Source organism: Cygnus atratus, chromosome 17 (genome assembly GCF_013377495.2).
Source record: "Cygnus atratus isolate AKBS03 ecotype Queensland, Australia chromosome 17, CAtr_DNAZoo_HiC_assembly, whole genome shotgun sequence".
NCBI classification, from domain to species: Eukaryota; Metazoa; Chordata; class Aves; order Anseriformes; family Anatidae; genus Cygnus; species Cygnus atratus.
Window position 1 is genome coordinate 5,703,159 of NC_066378.1, and position 12,021 is coordinate 5,715,179.

The 12,021-nt window shown below is 44.5% G+C and overlaps 1 protein-coding gene across 1 annotated transcript; it reads right to left on the reverse strand.

Moving 5' to 3' along the window:
• Positions 1-2,206: 2,206 nt before the first annotated feature.
• LOC118252836 (solute carrier family 2, facilitated glucose transporter member 11-like) lies at positions 2,207-10,708 on the reverse strand. The gene is made up of 12 exons (XM_050714276.1): positions 10,670-10,708; positions 10,306-10,404; positions 9,162-9,322; positions 8,534-8,658; positions 7,506-7,635; positions 6,445-6,593; positions 5,483-5,670; positions 4,550-4,660; positions 4,040-4,141; positions 3,615-3,690; positions 3,154-3,281; positions 2,207-2,413 (listed from the first exon to the last, which is right to left on the reverse strand). Exons 1-12 carry the CDS (start codon positions 10,706-10,708, stop codon positions 2,207-2,209), a joined length of 1,515 nt encoding a protein of 504 aa, XP_050570233.1.
• Positions 10,709-12,021: the final 1,313 nt, after the last annotated feature.

The following is a 12,021-nucleotide window of genomic DNA, read 5'->3' on the forward strand; positions in this document are numbered from 1 at the left end:
TTATTTGGGTTTTGTCTCGCTTCTTACAAACTCCTCCTTTCCTTTTAACTTCTTTTGTTTCTTGTGTCAAAGTTGATGTTGTGTCTGTTTCCGGACCTTTTCATGCTGGCCCCTTGCAGGTCTTTTCTTATTTTTCCTTTCCCTCTCAAAGGGGTCTGCCAGGCTAACAGCAAACCATTTGGGGATAAGGTCAGACACCTTGGAATGGAGTCCCCTTAGAAGGGATGTCTTTTCACCTAAGATTAGAGCATTACAAGGAACGTGCTTATTCCATACCGAGGAAGTAGCTCACCTGATACCCTTGTCACCAAGGGATTTATTTCCAAAGATGCCATATGTTGCACGTTTGTGATCCTGGAAATCAAATGGATACACTGCAAATTCCACAAGTGCTCATTTAACCTTTATTCCCAATACATGCTGGTTTATGGCAGCATTAATGATTTACTATGATTTCCCTCTTGCAGACAGTACTTACTAGTAGGGGGGAAGAAGGGAAGAAGTCAGGAATGCTGAGCAAGATGACACTGTAGAAAGACGGGTATAAGGAAATGAGCTTTTAGTGTCTTAAAGGACACTTAAAAGACACAAAACCACTCCTCACTGTAAACCAGTAAGGTTGAGAAAGACCAGGCCAAGTTAAGACTTTTTTTTTAATGATAGAAGTCTTACCTAATCCTTTCTTTTCAAAGGCACAGGCAGCAGCTCCCCCCAGCTCCCTGCTCCTGCGTAGGCTCCTCTCCACGGGCTGCAGCTCCAGCCCGGGGCCTGCTCCTGCGGGAGCTCTCCATGGGCCACAGCCTCCTCCAGGCCACATCCACCTGCTCCACCGGGGGCTCCTCCACGGGCTGCAGTGTGGAGATCTGCTCCGTGTGGGACCCATGGGCTGCAGGGGGACAGCCTGCTCCCACTCCTGGAGCACCTCCTGCTGCACTGATCTTGGTGTCTGCAGGGTTGTTTCTCTCACATTTTCTCACCCTTGTCTCCCAGTTGCTGTTGTGCAGTGTTTTCACCCTTCCTTAAATCTGCCTTCACTGGCTTGGCTCTGACCAGCAGCGGGTCCCTTTTGGAACCTGCTGGAAATGGCCTTTGTCTGACACGGGGCAGCTGCTGGGCTCTGCTCACAGAAGCCACCCCTGCAGCCCCCCACTACCAAACCCTTATCATGTAAACCCAGCACATCGGGGGAAGGCCACTGCTTTTGTTATCAGCTCTTGGCACTGCCACAAATCTTGTTAGAGGGTGGTGTGACGATCAAAAAGCAGGAGGATAAGGGTGCAAAAGAAACTGCCACTCGACATTCGGGTCCTTTTGCGAATTTTATTGCATTTTATTGCAGCATCTGCAACAGCCAGTAGTGAAGGTCTCATTTCCAGAAGAGACACAGGATACCTTGACCCTGACGACACAGTCCCAGAGATGGGCTCTCCTCTGTCCCTGACTCTTCAATCACTGAAAGCCAAATGCAGGCACTATCAGTGGGATGTGTTTTCCAAGTCTCTATTTTTTTATTTCCTTATCAGTAAACTGCAAAGCACTACAAGCAAGGGTGTGTCACATTGTATAGCAATGAATACAAAAAGTGAGGCCCTTTTCCTGAATTTTGTAATGGGAATGTGGAGTACTTGGAGACCTGTAGAGACAAGCAAATACTCAGACACACACAGGTTGGGTTCTCTGGGAGAGGCACCACACTTCTTTGTCTCATCGGTACCAGAAACTCTTAGGAACTGAATCCCATTGAAACTGTGTTCCTCCTCTCTGACATGCAGTAAGTCCAGGCTAAAGACATGCTTCATTGCCATTACTGATGAAGGAGAACAGACCCACTGTGGATTAGCCTACTCGTGCTTGTCTGCAGCTCTGCTTTCTTCGTCATGCTTTCTTGCAGTACTGGTACTTGCTGTATGTCCAAACAGAAGAATCTCAGAAACAACGTACAAAGCAGTAACTTTGGCTAGAGATGGCAGGTTATGTTTGGATGCTTCTCTAACATAGTGTCTCCTTCTCCCCAGGAATTTAATGTCCTTTATACCTTTCTCCTTCAAATGTGGCAATGAATATCCTCCAAAAAGAAATATATATATATATATAAAGACCGTGCTGCAGGTCACAAAAACATGGTCACAAGCAGCTCAAGAAAGCTGTAGTTTCACAATATGAACAAAATAGTCCTCAAACAAAATATGGACTGGAGAGTTCGGTATTAAAGTCTAGTAACAATCATCAGTGAGCAGTTATTCTGTGGTACAGCCGGCTGTCCCTTCTTCCCACGGTGGTTCAGGCGGTTGAACTCCTCCATGATCTGCAGCATCGTCTTTCCTTTGGTCTCTGGCACCACCAGGAAAACGAAGATAGCCATGGACAGACAGTATGCCAGGAAAATGATGAAACAGAAACTACCAAGGCCTTCCTATTGGAAAAGAAAGGAGAAAATAAGTTCATATAAATTGATTTAGATATCTTTCTCTTATGATATGCGTTTCTGGTTTTGTATTCACTAAAACACTTGGTGTAAGTCCTGCTTGCAGCCACCTTGGGAACAGCACTGCGTGTTACGGCAAGCTAATTCTCCTTTCCTGCCCTAGGGAGGGAAGCTGTACACTCAGCAGGCATTGAATGTCATTGCTTGACAATTCAGAGAGGTGCTGAGCTACATTTCAGTTACTGTTCCTCTCTACTCCTTCTCAGTCAGTGCTAGACTGGGGAAGGTACATTGTGTGTTAGTGCTGTCCCTCCTTGCACAGTCCCCAGATGTTAGGGGCTTCTGTTTCCCTGCGACTTATTAGTGCTGGGTGAGACCTCTGGGACAAATACAGGCATGGCCATTTTCCACATCAACCCCAAAGGACACACAGGACAAGGAGGGAAAAGCAGGGAGCCCCTCATGACATTCAGATGACTTCTGGCTGTGTCGATGCCTGTCACCCCTTCCGTGTTTGCCAGTGTTACTCTCAGGGTGCACAGTTAGCAGCATTTTGTGGGTTTGCTACACTTCAGCTACGTATCTAGGTAAAAAGCAAGAGACCATCAGAACTGCAGTTAGTGTGGGCTCTGTCCATTAAGTGTTGAAAAGGAGAAGCAGGCTTTGGGTTCAAGAAGGGCCGTACCTCTTCCTCCAAACAGAGTTTTAACACACCATGCTTTGCTTACCACAATGAAAGGGAACACAAGGCCAAGGAAGAAGAGTTGGATCCAGTTTGAAGCACCATTAAAAACATAAGCAGCTGGTCTGTATGACTGAATAAATATTTCTGTGGGCAGGAGGCATAATACTCCAGCTGAGAAAACATTGGAGAAAAAAGGAAAAATCAAAAATTTTGCAAGATGCTACTGTAACTCATACTTCATATCACCATGGAAGTTGATGGCTTTATCTGACCTGGACGTGTTTGAGGTGCTGCTTGCTCCTTCAGGAGAAAGGCATGCAGGAATGCGGTAAGAAATGAAATTTTAACTCCTACCACACGATGGATTGCTCCAGGACCTGGAACATCTCCCCCCACTGAATCAGGAGCATAGACTCATGCTGGCTGTGGAGCAGCTATACCTCTCTTAAAGGCTGTGTGAGGAAGGCAGGAGTATATGAAAACATTCCAGTATGAAATACCAACCTGGCCCAATGCCAAAGCTCATGATGTAGATAAAGATGAGTACAACAGAGCAATATGGTACCCAGGAGAAAGAATCCTGTGATGGGAAACAAAAAAGCAAATTAAACCTGAAAGTAAAATTTTATTTGTCCAGCTCCCTTAGAAACAGGGTCAATCTTCATCACTGTTTGGTATCATAAACATCTGTGTCCTCAGTTTCCACACACTTCACAAGGAGATAGTCTTGGCAGCAGTCAGGGCTGTATAAACCTATTGCCTTGAATCTGTGTGTACATGGCTGGGAACTGTCAGTATGATGGTTAGCCCCCAGAATAATTCTGCTACAGCTAAAGAGTGATTTGGGGGATGGGAAATAGTAATGATGTCTGCCATAGAATAAAATGGAAGATGTGATGCTCAACTCAAATGCACAAGTGAGGCCTTACCTGTAGTGTGAGCATGACTGTGAGAAGCCCTAAAGCCACTGCCATCACTGTGTAGCTTTTCCACAGCAGTGTCTTCCTCCCCGTCCGCTCTACGAGGTAGCCCTGGAACCAGGAGGACACGCTGTCAGCTCCAGGGGCAGGCACGAGGAGGAGCCTTCAGCAGCCAGATCAGGGGGCTCTGGGGAGCTGGACCGGGAGCAGGTGCTGGGGCAAGCTGGGGAGATGCAGGGCTGTGGGGAGCATTGCATGGGCAGGGCAGGACTGGGGCAGCACTCTGCAGGCACAGAATAGCTGGGAGGACAGCAAAGTGGAAATGTTTGCACTGTTCATTGCCATGAATCTACATCCGAGAGTCCTGCTGAGAAAGGAGTTGGTTTTGCAGGTTCAGTACAAAGTACTGCTGATCTGTTGCAGGACTTTCATTCCCGGAGCTCGATTTGCAGTAGTTTCTAAAGATTGAAATGAAACAGGCATTACAGCAGGATGAAATTCAGCTGAAGATCCACTTACACACAGAACCGTGGTGAGGATCTCAGTGACCCCAACTCCCAGGGAGACGTAGCGGGTTTGAGCAGGGGAGATTCCGACTTGTAGGAAGACATTGTATGCATAAAAGTAAACCTGGAAAGTACAGAAACGTGTGAAGGTTGTTCCTAGGTGGTTATATTTACACTAGTTTTGCCTTTTTTGACAGATAATAACTAATCAGGCCTTAGGAAAAGAAAATCTTGATTTCAGTAATTAATCCTCAATGTTTTCATGAGAGTCATTTGTGTAGAAGAGCTTTTTCTAGCAGCTCTGTTTCTAACTCAGTAACACATGGACTTTTTTTCTTTTTTTGGCTTGCTTTTAGCACTGGCCTTTGTTTTATATTACAGGTTACATCATTCCTTATCCTTTAGTGTCTCGTGCAGGACATGGAGCACACATCCTGTTTTAGTGTCTCATGTGCAGGACACGGAGCACTTAGAAATATTGACAGTACTTGCTAAGCAAATGGTTTAAATTATCTTTCTATCGAATCTTTAAATCTCTGCCGTGATTTCAATCGTTACTGTTTTTCCAGATGTAAGTCCTCCTAACGCAGAAGAAATTCCACCATGAATATGCTAAATTTATACTGACCCTTCCTGATATATTTACTGCTGCAAGAAAGGGGTAGAAATTGGTTTTATGAATATCAAGTCTTTCTGAATTTGCAAAATTAATCTGATTTTTGAAATGTGTTATCATAATAGAGATGCCTTCAGATGACACTTGCTAAACACAGGTCTCACCTTATCCCAGCTCCCAAGCTTCCATGGGAATAGATTATAATAAACACTGACAGATCCCCTCCTTACAGCCCCTGTTGCAATCAGCATTTTACTACTCATTGCAGAACTTACTTTTTGCCAAGGAACTGTGAACAGTCTAAAAAGCAGAGAGAAGTAGCACACATACCACATTGACTCCAATTAACTGCGTGCATGCGGAGACAAGGAAGAGAGTGATGAGCTGCCAGCGGACAGCTTTGTCACGAAAAAGATCACAGACGTGCTTAGCCTTCTCCCCACGTATGGCTTCTTGCTCTGCAGTCATGTCATCTATTTCGGCCACGTGGTCACCGTCTCCCCAGAGCTGCTTCACAGCTGGATGGACGGGAAGAGAAGGTGACTCCTGGTCCACGCTCCCCAGCACAGACTCAGGGAGTACGTCCTGCCTTGCAGAGTTTTATTTCAGCTTCAGGCTCTTTGCCTGTGTGAACTTCCTAGAGATCTGGGTTCAGCCTAGATGCTGACCCAGTTCATTGTGAACTGATTTTACTCATAAATCTTAATCATGACCTCACCACTGGCCAGTAGCTGTTTACAGGGTTTCAGTGTAAATTGAGCCTAAATTCTCACCGATCCTTCCCCAACTCCACTCCTGCTACACGTACAGCTCTCAGGCACACACCAAAACAAGGAAAAACAGTTCCTATGATAAAAAATAAATTACATCCAGAGTTCTCCCTCTTCATATTCCAAAAAGCCATAGTGGCTCTTTCTCTGTTCATGTCAGTGGCTGCTGTTAGGCTTGCTGAAGACCTGGAATGCTTGTGGATATGGCATGCTGGTAGGGAGCATCCATTTCTTGCACAGAGCCAGGGTGTGCTGGATCCGTGCCCTGATTGCTCAGGGCACAAGCTCCCTGTGCTTGTGTCCCCCAGAGGATCCTGGCAGAGGACAAGGCAAATACTAGTGCCAAGACAGCTCTAACACCAGAGCAGAAGGGGCTGTCTTTTGTTAAAACTGCAGATGGTTTCAGAGCCAAAAGGCCAAGAGTCTCTTTCCCAAGTGAACATCTCTTCCAGGCTTCTGTGGGGCTTTACTGAATTTTAACACTTTTTGCTAAAATGAATACTTTGCGGCCCATTTCCTTACCTTTGATGCACCCCTCCTTGTCATTTTTGTCGATGAGCAGGTAGCGGGGTGAGTCTGGGAAGAAAGGCAGGGTGAAAAGCTGAACGAGGGCAGGAAGCGCGTTTGCTGCCATGAGAATTGGCCAGAGAGCATCCACCCCGAGGACTTCTCTGAAACAAAACCAGCAGATTGAGGGGAGCTGAGCATCGCTGTGCACTGGCCATGTGAGCACATGGGACACGGGCTGGTCCCTCGGTTCCGCTGCGTGTGTCCCGGCAGCTGTCACCGAGGGGTCTCCAGCATTTCTCAGTCCAGAAAAATGAAATCTCGAAGGGAGGAGGAAGAGGAGAGCACAATGCCGCTGCCTGCAGCACAAAAAGTACACAGTGTTGCCACCTGTTGCTCAGCAGAGAGTGCAGCACCCTAACTGCGTCCTGCAAGTCCCCAGAGAGGAGCACTGGCATGGCAGAGCACCCAGAAAGAACCTGCAGTGGCTGATCCCTCTGCTTCTGCTGCAAAGAGTTACCACCAAGTTACAACAAAGACAGGATCTGCGGGTTCCCGGCCTGGGACTGGCTTTCCCAAAAAGCAGCTCTGAGTACACTGTGGGCAGAACGACCTGTGACCGGGGACAGGACAGACTGCCTTTGGCACAGGACAGGCAGACAGGGCCTGGGCTGAGGGGCAGGAATCCACCATAGCTTTCTGGTTTTGCATGAGTGCCTGATGAGTGGGTGTGCTGCTTCTTGTGTGTTTTCAGGAAGGTTTGGGTTGATCTGATGCTCCCTGTTCCTTCTTAAAAAAGTAAAAAGTAAAACTCATCTGTTAAAGGTTTTCATTTCTGTATTTTGATCTGTGTTTGCCAGGAAGCAACATCATTCTTCAGTATTAAATATTTGTATGATTTCTGTTTTCCATTTACTTAAGTCTGGAATTCATGCTGAGCCAATTTGGTCTGGCTACCTAAGGTACCCTGAAAACATGTCTAAAAAACTTATTGACTTGCCTATCTGTAGGTTTGCATTGAGATATGCACATATTTTAATAACAGAAGAAAATAAGTAGCTCTCAGACCCCCTTACCTGAGACCCAGAACAAATCCTATAAACTTTCCGATGGCGATGGCAGTGGAAGCTGTTATGGCAATCACCCCACGCAGCTTCTGCGGGGCACATTCCCCAGCATACATGATGTGGATATTCAGACCCAAACCTGCAGCAACAAATGACTGTGAGATGGGGCAGTACAAACTCGTGTCGGGCTGGTGTTTTGGAGGGGCAAGGTATATAGGGTTAGGCTCTCAGATGTATTTTTACAGGGCTGAGTATGGGTCTGCCTCACATGAAATGTATTCCCAACACCTTGGCATTGAGTCTTTGCTAAGTATTTCACTAAGCAAGTATGTTCTCCTGGGAAGTCGGTACTTCATCAGGCTGGCCTTCTCTTACCATGGCTCCTCCAGGCACAGAAACGGGATTGCTGTTGCTCCCTTTAATCCCAGATTAGATATGTCAGTGTATACTCAGGATCTCTTGTGTTTTATTTTATGCTTGAAACGAACAAGTTAACATAATCACACCATATATTCCATTTACTCAGTGAATTAATACTTATCCTCACTAAAATTTATTTATTTATTCATTTGCTGGTTAGTATTTTCTTTATCCAGCTGCTCAGGGATCAAAACACTGATAGAGTGTAACCTTCTGGGACATCTGGAAATTACAATTGCCTGGCTTGAAAACCATTCCCTTGTCTGTAATATGGAAGGCAGTGTCAGCCACAACAGCAGCAACAGAAAAAACTGAGGTTAGCTTTCTGTTGAATGAGTATTCTCCCTGAAATATCACGTGCTTTGGCTTTTTCACAAGTTGGTAGTACTTTTTATATGGATTGGATGTGAAGGTAAAAAAAATGAGAAATGGAACTGTCACACATGATTAATTTAATTATGTTTGTGTTTTCTTAGCAAAAAGTGCATTCAGTAATCAGGCACTCTTCAGAGTTTAGTGAAAATCTGTAATTTATGTAGTCAGACTGGTAAAACCTTGTGACCCTCAGCCACTGCTCTCCCAGGTATTTAATCCCATATGTAGAAATGAAAATTTACCTCCACAAACTCCAGCTAATAATCTCCCAATGATGATCATCTCAAAGGATCCAGACAGCCGGCTGAGTCCCATCAGAGCTGCGCTAAACAGAACGGGGATGTTGGTGAGCAGCATGACCTTCTTCCTGGAATTCATTTAAATTAATATGAGCATGAATACTGCCAGTGTGTCATTCACAGCTGGACAGAAGAGATAAATTATATCATGGTTAGACTGAGATCAGCTGCTGTGAAGTAAATGAGAAATGGGAAAATTTTGTCACAGACTGAAAAGCTAGCTGGAGCTTTTCATGCCTACAGCACCACTTGCATGTATTCTTCTGGAGCCAGTACCTACACTGAGGAACAGCCTTTGTGAGAAGGTGTCTGGGAAATCCATGTTTAAAAGGTATGCACTCCCCAAGAGGTTTCTCTGAATTAAACTGGCTTTTGACTTTACAAGGACCATGGCATGATTTTCCTTGATCATTGGCAGTTTTTACCATTCTCTTTTTTCACTGAACTGATCTGAAGCGGCACTGGGCTGCTCACAGCACCACTTTACAAGCAGCGTTTCTACCAAGAGACAAGCACTTGTTTTTGCAGGTGTTGGCATAAACAGAAAGACCAGTATAATCATTATTCCTACCTTCCAAATCTAACAGACAAATATCCGGCAGACAAGGAGCCCAGGAGCCCACCGATGCTGTAAATGGACACAACGAAGGACCACATCAAAGTAATTATCTCTTCACTGGGAGAAAATCCATATCTCTTCAGCCAGGCCTCCCGGATGAAACTTTTGATGTACTTTAAAAGAAAAACAGAAATTGACTCAATCAACATGTTTCCTAATAATTGCACCTCTTTTTTGCTTCTCTTACCTACTTACTTGTCTTGTTTGATACATTTCTGTCAACACCTGGGCTGAAACCTTAGCCCCAGTGAAATGAAAGGGAATTTTGCCAGTAACATTACTGGAGTCCATGTTTTAGCAACACAGTGCAATGAATCACAGTAACTATCAATATTAAATATCAGTAGTGGGTGCCACTAAGAGAAGGACAAGTTGGTCTTCTGTTTATATGCTAGACCCTGACTGTTTTGTTACCCAGCTTTCCCCTCCATTCCCACTTGTTCCTCTTGTCCAACTTCTGCATCCTGCTTGATGCCTCGGGTGAAATTCACATTTGACTTCAGTTGACCTCAGTGAGGTCAGGATTTGTCCCTTGATGTGTACCATTCTGGGGTCTCTCTGACCTGCTCTAGATAACTTCAAGGTGTCCTCATTCAGGATGAGGCTTCGCAATGTGGTGATACTACAAGCTCAATGTCCTCAGCACCACTGAAGATGACAAACACCCTGCCTAATTCTCCTTTTTCAGCTGTGGTGTCAGTGCTGACCTCAGCTCCAGAGCTACAGTTCTTTGCTGCCCTGTTTCACCTTAGAGGCATTCACATAGACCTAGTGTGCATAGCCAAGGACCTGCTACAAAGCAGTCCCTGAGCACTGGAAAGAGCAAAATGTCCTGTGAACAACACAACTCGGTCATGGAAACATGGCTGACTTCATAGATATTCCTCATCCTCCCCTTTCCCAGTTTCGTGATACCAGACAGAAGTTAAAAAGCAATGAAACACAAGAGCGATGGCAGCTACTCTGAGAACCAGGAAGCCACAAGTCTAGTTTTGAGAGCAGAACGGAAAAACTAGTGGCTGGAAATAGAGAGAGGAGTGCACGAGGACACTGAAATCCATGCTGAGAGCTCAGTTGTTGAGCTGTCTGTGCTTACCTCGGCAGGAGAATTGATAATGGAGACCTGCAACCCACACTGGAAAGTTCCACCAATGCCCAGGACAAAAGCCAGGAGGAAGAGGTTGTAGCTCATTTTCTGGCAGGAAGAAAAACAGCAAAGCAAGCTAGTGCAGCTATTCAGACATGCCCCAGGTGTCCTGTTTTGCCTGTGGGAACTCTTACAGCTAGCACAGTGGAAGACCACAGCAGCGAAAGCACAGGGCAGTAAGAAATTTGTGGAGAGGAGAGAACTTCTCCCAGCACCCAGATTCACACTTCAGTGCTCCTGGCTCCAGCTTTGGGCAACTTAATCGGCACTAGCATGGGATCGCTAGTCCCTCCCACTCCCCATGCTCCGTTACGGAGAGTCCTAGCGGGGATGTGTCCAGCAATGATGGCATGATGCTGCACTTTTATCTCTAGAACAAATCGTATCCAAAGGCAATGCTGAGCAATAACTGCTAAACATTTACAAGCTGATTTCTAATCAGATGAATGTTATTGTTTCAATGGGCATCAAATTTATCCATGTTGTAAAACTGTTGGCTTTAGAGAACTTGGTTCTGAATAAATCTGGTATTTGGTGCGTTCATAAATCAAATGATGGCATGCTACTAAAGATGCCACACGTCAGCATGAGACAGACCATCAGCAACAAAATCAGTAAGCCCTGTTCTACGTGCAAAATGTATATTGCACCCGCAGCAAATTTCTTAGTCTTATCTTCATTCTGTATCATAACACCGTTGCTTGATTTTTGTGTTGCATCTCTTGGGTGGCTTTGCCACTCTAATAGATTTTGAAATCAGGAAGACTTTAAAAAATATATTTATTTAATATTCATCCTAAAATTGCTTTTTAAAAACATCTTTGTTTTATCTTTTCTGTGTATTTTTTCCTATACCTCCTTGACAGGAAAAGATTGATTTCCATCCTTTGGTGTTTTAATCTTTCAGATACTTAGTTATTGATAACTCCTTTATTGTGGAGGACTTTTTCAGTCCTCTGGTCCTCCTCCATCTGTCAAATCACGCAGCCTTGTTTTTTTGCTCTGCTCTGAACTCCCTTGGTTTATCTTCCTCTATCATGTATCAGGCATTAAATATATAAAAGAAGTGCTCTCAAATCCAGTTTTCTTTGCTTTTTAAAAATCATTCCTTGCAAGATATTTGATATCTCTCAATTATGTCTTCATACTATTATTTTAACCACATTTGATTCAGATTTATTTTTCCTTCTGTACTTAATTTATGCAATAGGTCTTTTAGAATAGCAGAAAGGAAAAAAAATCTGTACTGAAAAAATCTATTTGGGGGAAAAAAAAAAGAAACATATTCTATTTGGGGGAAAAAAAAGAGAAACATATACTAACTTGCATGCAAAGGTAGTCATCTCAGCTTGCAGGCTAGGTCTTTCCTGACGCTTTCTTCGGATACTTTGGAAAAAGTCAGTCTATATATAGAGAAAGAGGAGCCCGAGATAATATTTCAACACATCGTTTCATTCTCTTTCAGTGTTTACACTCTCTTTGGTTTGTCATGAAGTTCTTGCTATTGGTTTGTCATTATTGTGTTGGTTACTGATGAAACTGCCGGTCATTTTGGTGAGTTGTGCATTCATGCCAGGTCAGTTGGGAAGAGAAGCTCAAGCGACAGCTGACACAGAGCTGCAGGAGATGAGTAAAGGACAACGAAAAGCCACTAATGGAAACCAA